Source organism: Beta vulgaris, chromosome 8, assembly GCF_026745355.1.
Source record: "Beta vulgaris subsp. vulgaris cultivar EL10 chromosome 8, EL10.2, whole genome shotgun sequence".
Taxonomy (NCBI): domain Eukaryota; kingdom Viridiplantae; phylum Streptophyta; class Magnoliopsida; order Caryophyllales; family Amaranthaceae; genus Beta; species Beta vulgaris.
The window spans coordinates 44,947,642-44,963,345 of record NC_079209.1 but is presented as its reverse complement, the minus strand read 5'-3'; the positions used below and the strand labels follow the sequence as shown (position 1 = coordinate 44,963,345).

Here is a 15,704-nt window from a genome sequence, read left to right as displayed (position 1 = left end):
AAAAAATATATTTTTAATAAATACATTAATAAATATATTAGCACGTATTATGTTCCCTCTAATTATGTTCCCTAAATCTGTACCAAAAAAAAACCCTCCAACGATCCGAATTCCCCAACTAGCGAATGACGTTCATGTACCCGTTCCGCGATCCGAGGCATTACTCGAACTTGGCAACACTGTCCTCAACTGAAGATCTCCTTTTTACAAGAGTAGGATAAGAGAGAACCGGTTATGGTGGTTTGGGCATGTGAGACGTCTTCTAGAGAATGCACTGGTTAGGTTAATGGAAGTTTGGGGTACGAGATCTTTTAGAAGAAGTCAGGGGATGCCGAAAGATGACTTGGATGGAGGGCATTATACATAATATGGATATATTAGGTTTGCAGGATCATCTAGCACTTGATAGAAGAGAATGGAGTTAGAAGATATATGTAGAGATAATAGATTGACTCATGCAGCCGACCTCATCATAATGGGATTAAGGCTATTGTTGTTGTATTAGACCTGCTTACTTGCGACGTGGAACTTGAAGAAGTATATGGGCTTGAGGAACTAAGGAATATTAAGATCTAGAAAACGTTGGACTGTTAGTTTTGTTCAAAAAACACTTAAAATAGAGGAAGTGAGGGTCAATTTTTTATGCAGAGATAGTTAGGTGATCCTGTGTCTGATTAGAATAATTATTCCGTTACACTTGCCTTTCATTTCTATTGCTTGATAGATGTTATCTTCCTAATGATAATCCTTCTAATATCAACCCTATTTGCCTTACTATACTTGTATCTAGTCAATGTTCAGTGCTATGGTCTCAATTGTACTTTGTAGGTACACCTCCACCAGTTATAGATGACTGCACTATTTAACTGGGTAAAGAATAAAAGAAAACATCAGATATTGCTAGCATTTTCCACTCGTATATAACTCCTGTCCATTTTTGTTCTAACTCACTTTATTGCTACATTAATAACATTTTGAAACATGTTTGGATGAAGTTACAAAGTAAGAGTAGAAACCAAAAACACCTATGTAATTTTTGTACCATTTCCCTGTTCGTGAACTTTTGCTTGATGCAAGAAATGCTGTAGAAATCATGCCACATTGCAATTGTTATGATTATCTCTCTGATTTGACTGATTGTTAGGATATAAATCTTAGATTTTATGTCATAAAAAGCTGGCAGTTAGGCTAGTTTTTGAGGTTCACACTATCATTCTGAGTTTTTGAGACCCTACTTGGCCAAGCTACAAGATTGTTAGCATTTTCTTTCCTCTCAAACTGGAGATTTGTTTGGCATGGTGATCAGTCGGTGATTCCTTGCCTCCTCTTCAGATATGAAAGCTTCCTGATGCCTGAAACTGTAAGTTTGTGTTTTCTGATTTTAGCCAGGTATTAGCGAAGGCTTTCCAGAGAATGGAAAATATTATCTCGATCTATGTTACTCAGACTCGTGTACCCATGTCCGACACGGGTACGTGTCCAAGTGTCCGACTCGGCTATTTTTTGGAATTTTTTCTATTTTTTAGCCGAAAACAAAGTGTCCAAGTGTCCCACCCATGTCCGAGTGTCGAGGATCCAACACGGGTACTTGAGGTGAAATGAAGAGTCCGAGCAACATAGATCTCGATGTTTAGGAATTGCATTCCATGTACTTGGCACGATAAAGAGAAGCTGAAAGAACCTTTATGGCTTCTTAGTAAAGAAGTCTTTCACTGGTTTCAACACTATAGATATACTTTTTACCATGGTCAAAGTAAATTCGATCTGCGATAAATATTTATAACTTTGTAAGTAATGAACTTCTTAAGGTTTGCTAATTTCTCTAAATTGTCTTCTGAAAGCTAATTTGCTTAGAGATGAAGAAATCCTGATTCTTGAAGCAGGCATAGGACGTATGTCAAAAAGAGAAGGAATACAGGGAATATATGATGGTGTTTAGGAAATATGATAAACATATGCTCTAAAATTCTGAAGCAAGTTTGTCTTTTAACAAGAGCAAAGGTTCCATGTACTACCTCCGTTTCTTTTTAAACGCAACAATTTAGAGGGCACGAACTCCTAGTTGAAATTTCTTAAGGAGTGATTAGAAAAAGGGAGGGACATGTGATTAAGTTTAAGTGGAGAGATAAAGTGGGTCCAAAAAGAAAAAAACTGTCAGCAACCATCACCAACAATCAACAACCACCACTAACACCGCCACTGTCAGCACCCACCACCGCCAACCACCAGCCTTACATCCACCCACAAAAAAATCACCACCACTGCCACTGCCGCTGCCAGCACCCACACACCGCCACTGTCACTGCCAGCAACCACACTAAAAACTACAAGTACAAACCGCCGCCAACCACCAGCCTTACATCCACCCACAAAAAAAAGATCAAACACCACCACAACAAAACCCCAACTGAAAACCACCACTCCTACACTGCAGATCGAAGTCCCAAAAACCCCATCACCGTCGATCACGCCATCAAAACCCAGTCCATCTCCACAACAACTTGAAGACCAGAGAAAGGGATAGGATAGAGAGAGATGCAGATCGAGAAGAGAGAGAAATCGAGGAGAGAGAACGAAGGAAGAGGAGAGAGAAATCGGTGGTTTTCGGTTGGAACGAACAACGGAGGATGGACGCCGACGGTGGAGCGAAGGTGGTTTTAGGTTGGAACGAAGTTGTCGGTGGTTTTGGCCTAGTGGGGAAGGAGATCAAAGGTGATGATGATGGTGGTGGGTGGTAGAGGACGGAGGACTGAGATAATGGTGATGATGGAGGTGGTGGTGGAGAGAGAAATGGTGATGGAGGATGGAGGAGAGAGAAATGGTGGTGGGTGGTGTGGGTTAGATTAATTTAGATAGATTAATTTAGATTAGGTTAGTACTTAATTTGATTTGGGTAGTATAATATGTGTTTTAAGTTTTTTAAAGGACATTTTGGTAATTTTAGGGGTAAAAATCATACTAAAAATAGAAAGAAAGAAATTGTTGCATTTAATTTGAAACTGCCAAAAATGGAAACTGTTGCGTTTAAAACGAAAAGGAGGAAGTTTTATAATTTATGCAAGAAACTTCTTTTCTATTTTGCTTCTTTATCTATTTTCATCATTTCTTTTGCTTCTTTCGTTGCTGGTTTGATGCTTTGAGATTGCTATATCTTTTATCAACTGATTGACTTGAACTTCAGGAAGGCGGAACTATCATTATGCTTTTCTTATTGCTTCGTGTTGAATTCCTTGTAAATTTTCTATTATTTATCAACTGAACACGAAGTCTACATCTTCATTGCTAGCAATTTTATATGAGAGTGTTGGTTGGCAGGTAATGAGAAATACAAAAGTGGGGATGAAAGAATATCAAATGGAAAGCTTGTTTCTCCATCACACCTATATGTATGGTGGCTGTAGGCATTGCTCATACACATGTATTTGTGCAACAGGTGAAAATAGGTACGCCTCTTTCATTTTATCATATTTAGATGCATGCTAGGGATATAATAGCTGTTAGCGTGGTTAATTGATTGTATTAGCTGGTTTCACTAGCTGTTTGTGTGAAAGTGTTTGGTAGAAAGCTGCTAGCCGATTGGTACTTTATTAGGTGAAATGACCGATAAGGATATTGGAATAATTTATTGGTGGTTTTTTTTTTTGGTAAAAGGTAGTAAATTTGATCAACTTTAGGATATATCATTCATTACATAACTAAATTCACAAACCTCTCTTCGAAAAAGCTCCTGCTAGTAGCTTGTTCAAAATAAGCTTTTTTGGGATAAAACCTCTCTTTCAATCCTCTCTCAACTAAACACTCCCATTATGGGTTTGGACTAGTCAAACCCTCTCTATTCATATCAAACCTCTTACTCTAAAACTCTCTCAACCAAACACCCCTGTAATTTCTACATGTAGGGGGGAATAAGGATCAAGGAAAAGGAGAATAGGGGAAGGGGGGGGGGGATAATAACCCATGTGCTATGTACAATAGAAAAGAGAGAAATGGCATATAAAGGGGAAAAGGGGAAGGGGGATCCACACGAACTTTCCAAAGAATGATATGTAGCAATCTATGATACTCGGACACGACATCAGTCGAAGTACCGGTGTCTATATGACTTGACTTGGATCCGGGTACAAACACGTGTCGAATACATAACTTTGCACTTTGATACAACTAGATAGATCTGGGAGGAGGGAACTATTGAAGAGAAAGAAGACCCAATTACCTTGATCTGATAATTCAAAAAGATATATATGTATTTATTTTTGGTAATATTGCGGCTTTTACTAGGGAGCTTGAGTTGTTTGCAATAGTCAGAATTTCATATGTCAGAATTCATCTTACCTGCCACTAGTGGTAGAGTAGAGAGAGAGAGACAGGGGAGAAGAAAGGTGCTGGGATACGAATATCGAGATCTCTACCCTCTTTTTTCTAATAATTTGATGTGGGGTGGGAAGGGGTGGGAGTAAACAGAACCCATGTGAACCAAAAAGTAAGGCATTATAGCCACAATGCTCTATAGTACATCTCTCTCTCTCTCTCACATAACCTTAGTTTTAAATGGCGCGAGGTGCAAGCGAAGGCGCATGCATTTTATAGGCAAGGCGTACCTTTGATATCAAAAAACTTAGAAATCAAATATGGAAGCATTGTAATACTTAAAACAACATAGTAATTATATTAAAGACCCATAAAAGGATATAAGAAAACATTGTTCATCGCTAGAATACCCGTCTTAGTCAAAGTACTAAGTAGAAAGAAAAAGAAATGGAATAAAAAAAATAGAGGAGGAACATGTCTAGTACAGATTTTTTACCTCTCGAGGTTTTACGAAATTCATGAGGTATCTGCTGTTTCAAAAATTCATCGGGTGCCCCCTTAGGTTAGCATATAATGTACCAAACACCTTCAATAAACCCTCAATAATTTACTAATGATGATTCTATTAACTTAAATGACCCAAAATCAGTTGACCTATATCCGAATTCCCCTAATATTTCACATTATGCCCATCAAAGCCTTTTAAAAGCAGACAAAGTTGCCTAAGAGTAACTTAGACCACTATTTAAACTATTTTGACTGTAGAAAAAAGGCGATTTCTATCACTATGAAAAGACAATTTTGGCATAGCGTGGGTTAATATGCGAATTAGGTTGGGGTTTAAGTGATTTCACGTCATTTAAGTTAACATAATCAACTTATTGAGGGCGTGGTACATTATATGCAAACTTAAGGAGTACCTGATGAATTTTTGAAATTTGAAACCGTAGGGGTACGGTTGCCTCATGAATTTTATAAAACCTCTGGGAATCCTGGGGAAAAAAATCTGTAATTATTAACTCACTGCCTCATGGAATTTTTTCTTTTAGTTGAGAGATATTCCAGAATTAGTCACTGCCTCATCAAAGCTTTTTTTAAAAAGAAAAATTTAATAAGGTTAATCCCTTCTATGGCCGTTCTGCCATTTGCAATCCCAACTCGTGAATTATTCTCAATGGTCCCAACTATTTGCTCATTTTGTACAAAAATGTTTTTCATTCACCCGCTACTGGTAATACGTGCTAATCATAAGTTCTCTTCCGCCATTGATCCTGCCACACTTAGTTCTTGATTTTTCTTAAATCTTTCTCTTAAATTTCAGTTGATTTCTATATTCTTCTTAATTTTTTTGGGGGTTTTTCTATGTTGTACCTGTACCCCCTGTGTTTTACGAAATTCTATGTTCTACCCGACTTTTTTGACATTTTGACTTAGTGCCCTTAAACTTTCTAAACGTTGCACAAAATATCAAATAGTAAATTTTGGGACTTACTTACCCTATGGGAATAGAGTAGGATTTTTAGCCTTGTTAGTTTATGGATATGATATGAGAAATTGAAGGCTAAGTGAGGTTTGGGGTAGGATTTTCTATTAACAAGGGTATTTTGTGTGACGTTTAGAAAGTTTAGGGGTACAATATGGAAAGTTTATGAAGGCCGGGTACAACGTAGATTTTCATAATATACAGGGGCAATAAGCAGAAAAAACCTTTTCTTTATCTTCTGTAATCAACAAACAGTTAGCATTTCGTCTGAATTGCTAATTTTTGTTATCGAACTCTCTGTTTTCCGTCAAAAGTTTAACCTAAATTTCATTGAAGCTTTGAACTGCTCCATTTATTGAGTTTTCCCCCCTGTTTTTTCCCAGAATTTTCTTTTAAAAAATAATTATGGATGCTATACTATGATACGCATGCTAAGATTAATGAAAATTGAGAGGGCCCCAATAGAACGATAGGATCTTTTTAACTGTAGTCTAATTGGTGGTTATAAGATTAAAGACATAATTCAAGCAAGCAATTTAGAAAGAGAGTGACATTGTAGTAGCAGTTTCAGTAAATAAAAAGGAAGATGACAATGGGTGAACACAGCAAGAAAGAGCAGACTTGTAGACTTGTAGTAGTAGGGACAAAAAATAAGGAAGAAAGAAGATGCAAATGGAGCAGTAAAAGAAGGAAGAAAGAAGATGACAGTGGGTGAAACGATGAGGACTTGCAATTGCAGGGACAAAAAAAGAAGGAAGAAAGAAGATAAAAATGGAGAAGCAACGAAGTAAAGAAAAAAGGAAAAAAAATTGTGATGTTGGAAACGGGTCAGTGGTAAACTGGGACCATGTTTGTAAAAGATGAGGTATAGTTGGGCTTTATCGTGGAATAATCAAAGTTAGGACTGAAATTGATAAAACGCCTATAGTTGGGACTGTTCATGTCAATTTTTGCTTTTAAAAATGGGAAAAAATATACAGTAAATGGATAAAAAAACGCGTCTAAAGGTGGCATGAGGTCCCCGCCTGGTGTAGCTTGCTCACAGGTTGGCTGTCCGAAGCAGTTTTTCCATCGCCTAGAGCCTAAGCATGCCTTTGGCACACTTTTCAAAACTAAACTTCTGTCTTCTCTCTTCTGTCATGTTTAGATGATGGCAGCTGCGGTCATGGCCCTGATGAGTGATGAGTATTGCAGTAGGGCTCGTGTTTGAAAATTAAAAGTATAATTTTGTTGAATGCGTATTGGTGAGTGGCCTGATGGATATCTTTTTGTTGTTCCTATTTGGAAACTAATACTTGTTTCGCTATCTTACCCCCCAAATATCCCACTTAACCCCATCCACTTCATCCACCCAATTTTTTTTTCTTTTTTTTTGTTCTTTTTTCATTTTTTACCCTTAGGTTCTTCCCACATTCCTTCTTTGTACATCACAAATGAACAGAGTGATTATATATCTATTTAATCCTCGAGTCCATTCCTAAATTTGGACAGTTCATGAACGTGTCTCCATATTTTAGCATGCTATAGTGATGTAAAATTGAATTCGCATCACATAGAGCTGTATTCTCCATATTTTGAATCACAGTATTTTTAATCTATTTAATTAGCTCTGAATGATGCTTAGAGTTTCGAGTTTGTAATCTCTACAAATAGAGCATCATTCTCTGATTGTAATGGTCAAGGTGATAAGTAATGACAATCAATCATGGAGTGATTCTCAAATGCTTTTCATTCCTGTAAAGAGATTAGCAAGCTTTTGTTTGTGTCACATCTGGTAAGGTGACAACCACTTGAGAGTGATTCTTATGTGCTTAAATCTGATTGATTCACAATAAAAGATTGGAGAGCTTTAGTTCGTGTCATGTCTGGTAAGGTTAATATCCTTGGATAAGTTATTTGTTCTCACTTCTCAGAGATACTTTATTTCCTTAAATATTTTTAGGTGTCGTAGGTTGAGTGATTCATCCATGCAGCGTAAGAGTTCTTAGAAAGGCCATGGCAGTGGTAATCAGGTCCGGTCAGGGTTCAACCAGTCAAGAAACCAAGGTCCTAAGTCTGTAGGACAACAGAACAACCAAGGGAACTATAAGTGAGAATCCCAACCAAAATAATCCTCCGGGTAAACTGTTCGTGATAAGTTGAAAGGAAGCTGTAGTTTCTGGTAATTTTTCTATTAACTCAGCCCTTGTTAAAACATTGTTTAATAAATGGGTAACTTATTCTTATATATCATCATCTATTCTAAAGAGATGAGGTTAGTAGATTATGAAGAAATTGAGTTGTCTATCAGTATTCCTACTTGGGAGATCATAAGATGTACCAAGTTGTTTAGAAATTTGCCTTTAGAATTCAATTTAGGAGACCTGGATATGAGTCTTGGGATGAACTTGCTAAGTATTTACATTACAAGAAAATACGTCATCAACGACGGTCGAAAGCCGTCGCTAGTGAGAAATAAACCGTCGGTGAAATGATCAACGACGGCCAGCCGTCGTTGATAGTAGGACGTTGCAGATATGGTCGGTATTTAAGCAATCAACGACGGTCGAGCTGTCGGTGAATAGTCAACGACCGTTCTTCAACAACTCACCGACTGCTTCAAGCAGCCGTCGTTTATTGTGAAACACCGACGGTTTAAAGACGTCGCTAAGTTAACGACGGTGCTTAACCGTCATTAAATCAACGACAGTTCATAGCAGACGTTATTTGAGCGACGGCTTCAACCCGTCGCTAAAAGTTAAAGCCGTCGTTCTTTTGAATTCCTTGGCAGCAGTACTTTCTTTGTACAACAACCGTTTAGCCGTCGTTGTTTGATGTTTAGCCGTCGTTATTTTTAATTACATTAAATAATATTATAATATTACATGTTATAATTAAACCCGTACACATTAAACCTGTTCCCGCATCTCCTCCTTCGCATTCTATATGTTAAACTAAAAAAATATGCAATTTAAATATAAAATAGATTAGATTTATGTACACAAAATACATCCCGATGTCGGGGAATAAGTTGTAAATGTCTATAATTAGACAAACTACCTAGATTAATTATATGTACGCAAAATAGATCCCGGTGTCGGGAAATCAAGTCAAAGTCGAGTTCCAAAAAAATATACCTACACATCTAAAATCAAAGCTAGATATATGCCAATAAATATAGACACTAAATGCATATATATAATTAGACTAAGTATGTAGAAACTATAAGTTAGTAATTAGTTGCCAAAACCAAACAAACTACACTGTCGCGGGTGTCTCTGTAGCACCATTGCCACCACCAGGGTAATCGTCTGGTCTGCGCTGTGGAGAGGGTCATGTGTTGCAACCTGTGAACAAGTGGCCGAAATTAGACATGTTTCGCATCATTTCGTGCTGGAGGGCCCGATTTGACTCTTCCATCCGTGTTGCGACCCTTGCCTCCACTTCTTCCATCTGTGCAGCAACTGTTTCCTTCACCTGCGCCTCGCTGAGAAAAAATGGATGGCTCATATGCTTGTGAAGAGCCATCTCCTCAGCCCGATGCAGAGTTGTAGTACAAATGATCTCCCTGACCCAACCCCTGACTTTACATCTGTTCCTCCCACCAACTGTCTCCCAATACAACAAATTCGGGTTCGGCTGTGACCCCTGAGTGGTACAATCATCCACCTTCTTATTGTATATCTCGTGCATTTGGTTAAATAATGTACCCCTGAGTAGTACTGAAGATCACCACTCCTACCCTTGCTATTGCTATCCCCACTACCTTCCCCGTCGAATTCGATATTACATTACTTCCTCCCGGACTTGAACCGGAACCACCGGAAAATGCAGGCAGCGACATTTTCAAGAGGGGAGAGGGACAAAGTGTGATCTAGTCCTCTTACAATTGTGGTAATTGACCCTATCATATATGTGAATAATTACACACTTATGGGGATAGGCGGACAATTTCTCGTCGACAAAGTCTAGGGAATGCATCAATTACACATATATTCTACAAATATTTTACATGTTTCATGGCCTAGCCCTATGAAAATGTAATGTTAATCATGGTTTCCGACTCAATGAATTCCGAATACGATGATGCAGCACTCTCCATCCATTCAAACTAACATGCAACACAATTACGTGCTTCTGAATGTTGTTGTGAATCATTGCAGACTCGCATCGCAACACCCTCTTAAGTCATACCAAATGCACTACTCAGAGGTACATTATTTAACCAAATGCAGGAGATATACAATAAGGTGGATGATTGTACCACTCAGAGGTCACAGCCGAACCCGAATTTGTTGTATTGGGAGACAGTTGGTGGGAGGAACAGAGGTAAAGTCAGGGGTTGGGTCAGGGAGATCATTTGTACTACAACTCTGCATCGGGCCGAGGAGATGGCTCTTCACAAGCATATGAGCCATCCATTTTTTCTCAACGAGGCGCGGGTGGAGGAAACGGTCGCTGCACGGGTGGAAGAAGTGGAGGCAAGGGTCGCAGCATGGATGGAAGAGTCAAATCGGACCCTCCAGCACGAAATGATGCGGAACATGTCTAATGACGGCCACTTGTTCACAGGTTGCAACACATGACCCTCTCCACAGCGCAGACCAGACGATGACCCTGGTGGTGGCAATGGTGCTACAAAGACACCCGCGACAGTGTAGTTTGTTTGGTTTTGACAACTAATTACTAACTTATAGTTTCTACATACTTAGTCTAATTATATATATGCATTTAGTGTCTATATTTATTGGCATATATCTAGCTTTGATTTTAGATGTGTTGGTATATTTTTTTGGAACTCGACTTTGACTTGATTTCCCGATATCGGGATCTATTTTGCGTACATATAATTAATCTAGGTAGTTTGTCCAATTATAGACATTTATAACTTATTCCCCGACATCGGGATGTATTTTGTGTACATAAATCTAATCTATTTCATATTTAAATTGCATATTTTTTTAGTTTAACATATAGAATGCGAAGGAGGAGATGCGGGAAAAGGTTTAATGTGTACGGGTTTAATTATAATATGTAATATTATAATATTATTTAATGTAATTAAAAATAACGACGGCTAAACATCAAACAACGACGGCTAAACGGTTGTTATACAAAGAAAGTACTGCTGCCAAGGAATTCAAAAGAACGACGGCTTTAACTTTTAGCGACAGGTTCAAGCCGTCGCTCAAATAACGTCTGTTATGAACTGTCGTTGATTTAACGACGGTTAAGCACCGTCGTTAACTTAGCGACGGCTTTAAACCGTCGGTGTTTCACAATCAACGACGGCTGCTTGAAGCAGTCGGTGAGTTGTTGAAGAACGGTCGTTGACTATTCACCGACAGCTCGACCGTCGTTGATTGCTTAAATACCGACCATATCTGCAACGTCCGACTATCAACGACGGCCAGCCGTCGTTGATCATTTCACCGACGGTTTATTTCTCACTAGCGACGGCTTTCGACCGTCGTTGATGACGTATTTTCTTGTAATGTAAATACTTAGCAAGTTCATCGCAAGACTCATATCCAGGTCTCCCAAATTGAATTCTATTAAGTTAGATGGAAATACAGCCTGCTATCTTCAAAGGCAAATTTCTAAACAACTTGGTACATATTATGATCTCCCAAGTAGGAATACTGATAGACAACTCAATTTCATAATCTACTAACCTCATCTCTTTAGGATAGATGATGATATAAAAGAATAAGCTACCCTTGAATTAAACAATGTTTTAACAAGGGTTGAGTTAATAGAAAAATTATCAGAAACTACGTCGGTAGATTTCTTAGCTTCCTTTCGACTTATCACGAACAGTTTACCCGGAGGCTTATTCTGGTTGGGATTCTCACTTATAGTTCCCTTGGTTGTTCTGTTGTCCTACAGACTTAGGACCTTGGTTTCTTGACTGGTTGAACCCTGACCGGACCTGATTACCACTCCCATGGCCTTTCTGTTCCTTAAGTTTGATTTGATACTCTTTGTATTCTAAGTTTATCCATCTTTATATCCACCTTAGAGTCTTAACCTGAGCATTCCTGTGCATTTATAGGTTTTTTACTCTCTATGTGAGACTTAGGTTGGCGTTTTTCAATTAATTGGTCCAAATTCATCATACACCACAAACTATGCTACTCTGACTCTTCTCAATTTCTCACTTGTCCGTGTCGGACTTGTCTTGTTGTGATACTTTGACAATTTTTTCTACAAAATGGCCGATTTTGACACTCAAAAGACCGTATGCACGTGGACACTTGTAAGCGAGTCTTAGTAACATAGACCACAAAATAAGAGTCGTAGGTCCTTTGTTTCAGTCACACATCTTTGGTCCTTGTTATTTTTTGGGTCTGTTAGTTTGTCATTTGCCGTTTAGCTCAAGGTTCAGTTCAGGATTGCATCACGTATTTTTGACCACATCTTTCCAGTAGCTCAATAAATAGGGTCCAAATCTTCCGATTTCCGTCCCACAATTTTGTACCACTTGTATGCCACTGCTTCTTATTGGTTGATTGTTATTATGTGTTTTAAAAAGCTCATCATCATAAGGCGGGTCATAGTGATAAATGATAATTACAACCAATAAGAAGAAGTGGCACACAAGTTCTCTAGAGTTTTGGGACAAAAGAATTGGACTCCAATAAATTGTCACACACTAAGCATTTGGGACCATTTGTGATTGTAAATGTAATCACATGATATCTTTGCGCTATGGTGATACACTCCCTTTTCGCCATTCTTAGACAGAAGAAGCATTGGAAATTAAACAAGGAACTATAAATGAAATTTTGTTTTACTGCTCGATGAAGCACACGAATGATGGTAAAAATTGTTTTTTTTCACTCTAAGTGTGGTATATTTTTCTGCAGTTCTGTTCTTCACTATGGGCATGCAGCGGCTCCAAATGAAAGGGTATGTTTTAAGAACCTAAACTCGTTCAGATTACTGATCTTTGCACTAGAAAATTGCTCCTCAAAAAGCTCCATATGGATGATATGAGTACAGGAGGCTTCGATTTAATGAGGTTTGCTATACAATTAATGTGGAGAAAGTTAGAATGGGATTTGTGAGCAAGTTGTAGGTAATCATTATTAAAATAGGGAAGTTATAAGGAAAGTAGAACTCAACTTGCGTAAATGAATAATCTCCTATTATGGGATGACATGTTTAAAATCTTGATATAATAACCAACTGTAAGGGTTATTCCAAGACTTTCCCTTTGCTGATTTGTTAATTTTGACAATTTTATTTATGTAGAATGTTATCACTTTCTCCACTACCGTAGTACTGAGCAACCTGCCCATATTTTGTAAGAATCTTGCAAACCAATATGCTCTTACAATTTTATGCGTTAGTACCCAACTATAAGAATCAAGAGTCCATGATCTTATTGTGATTGGTTTAAGGTTTAACAACCTGAACATAGTATCATCTTAAATCCCACTCTTTAAGTTGCATCAATTAGTTATCCATGTCTCTATTGGTGAGCCACTAAGTTGTAAGTTCTTACTCTCAAAACATATGTACTAAGTTGCCATGCCCTGAGTATGGCTTGATCCGCTAACAATTTTCTGTCAATTGCTTAAAAGAAACTTCCTAGCTATCTAGTCCCTCCATTTTTTGTTGTTGCAACATTATCCTACATGGATGTTCAGAAATAAACATACCTTATTTGGTATGTGGGTTCTCTCTCTTTGTCTTAATCACATGGGCACTTTTTCATCTTTCTCCATCTCTCTCCTATCACACGAGTCTCAAAAAATATTGTGCATCCCCCCAACGAGTTCAACATTTGGCCTTTTACAAGCTTTGCCTTCATTTAAATTCTTTAGTGCATTACCCTTTACTAGAATCTCAACCTTTTCACCTTTTTTTAGTGAATGCGCTTAAAATCTCATCACCTAGACATGTCTGAATTTGTAACTATTAAGGTATCTTGGGAGACTTATCCCAAGAATCGAGACATATTCTGGTTTCCTTAAGAAGAGCTAACTAGCTAAGTATTATTGAATTATAATGTGTATAAGGACCAACAATTATCAATTAAGTCCTCCATCTTCTAAGAAGGGCTTAGGCAAGGAAACTCATCAATTGCACATTTGCATGAAATGTTGTAACATCAATCTAGGGCTCATGTAGTCATCAATATCTGTGTGGAACTCTAAGATGCAAGGAAAAATTATGGATGTAATCGTGTTCACGATAGTTGTCAAGGAAGGGGTTTGTAACGAATGAATGGAATAGATCAAGCTTACACTATGTAATTTTTTTTTTCCAAAAGTGTATTAATTGGTCGTTAACGGTTAACCTCAATTGCAATTTTTTTAGGTATGAGACTTTTCTAGTATTTATTTCAACGTACTTCCTCCACTGCACAAAGAATAGTTTTCACGGTCTACAATGCACAACTTTGACCATAAATATCTTTAATTATGTATTAATACAAATTATCAAAAAAATTTATTCAGATATTGCATATTGACATGAATTTAACAAGTTTTTCATGACCCTGTTATTATTGTCTTATTGACCTAGTGGTGGTAATTTGTGGTCCAAGTTGGAAAATTCGACTCTTAAAATGCAAGTGTTGCATATTTTTTTGGAGTAGAGGAAGTATTATGAGTTTATGACCAAATTTATTATAATGTGAGTGGGTTGTATATTTAGTTAATGAAATATAATTACTTAAAATAGTACTCCCTCCATTCTAATATAATTGCAACTCTTTTCATTTTTAGTTGTCCTAGTGTGATTGCAACACATCCATTTAAGGCATGGGTTCGTTATTTCTCTATTATTTCCCGCTCAATGCCTCACATTTTTTTTGAAAATGATGAAGCAACAATTAAATAATACCCACCGCACCTACTCACTCATAATCAAATGATATAGAAGTACCACACTATCTTATACAAATCAACTTTTGTGCTAAAATGATACAGTCGATGCTCACTCCATCCATCTCCTAAAACAATATATTTGAGAGTGTTGCGATTCAATTGGTACATTGGGATAATTTTTTTACAATATAATTATATTAAAAATAAGGTTTTTGGTCACTTTTGACAAAGAACCAACACAGTGTGAAGAAAAGTTCCTATACAGCCAGTCAATGTTATGCAATGGACGGTGCAGCAAGAAAGCCCTGATTTTATCGCGCATTGTGTAATGACTGGTTTTGTGGAACGACAACTCCAACATCTGTTACAACTTGGGTGTACTGTAACGAAATAACCGAGCTTTACTTCCATGCTAAAAAGTAAAAACTATATATCTGAATATAACTAGTTGCGATTTAATTATTTCAATCAATGTGTACGTGCCAAAAAATACCAATGCATATGATACTGTTCAAGTTAGCAGTCTCACAAAACCAGAGAATTGTGGTCGAAGGAAGAGATAGAGATAAAATAATAAGGACAAAGTATACTACTATTTTTTCCTGGTATTTAACATATAGTTTAGTGAGAACTAATGGAATAGATAGGAAAACATAAGATACAGTAAAAATTTGATCCAAAAGGAAAAAAAAGAACAAAGTTTCATGAAGTAGACTTGTGTCTTAAGTGATCTATTACAAAATATTAGGATTGATTTTGATCTAATTAAAGGAATTGACATTGGAGAAAAAATATCCTGTCTCATACCTTCAACTTTTGCAATTCAAAAGGAGTAAAATAATTTTCAAATAAAAAGTTATAGAAGAAAGATCAATAAGATACAATCAATCATTAATTGTCTGAGATGATGACTATGGCCCCTAGGGGCAAAAATTATCCTAGATTTGATCGGCGAAATTATTTTGACTAAGTTATTATTTGTTCATAGTGATAGAATTATTTGAGAGTTCTAGGTGATTAATTTTGTTTAAAAGAAGGAAAGATTGAAGCTAGCTACATACTACCTCCATTTCTAAAAGTTCTAGACGGCTATC

At 37.2% G+C, this 15,704-nt stretch overlaps 1 protein-coding gene across 1 annotated transcript in view; it reads left to right on the top strand.

Annotated features, from left to right (window-relative positions):
• The window catches only part of LOC104883685 (uncharacterized), a 36,797-nt gene that overhangs the window by 9,163 nt on the left and 11,930 nt on the right, over window positions 1-15,704 (top strand). Inside the window, exons 7-8 of the mRNA XM_010668236.4 lie at window positions 3,316-3,443; window positions 12,640-12,682. Coding sequence (XP_010666538.1) covers window positions 3,316-3,443; window positions 12,640-12,682 — 171 coding nt within the window. The remainder of the gene's footprint in view (window positions 1-3,315; window positions 3,444-12,639; window positions 12,683-15,704) is intronic.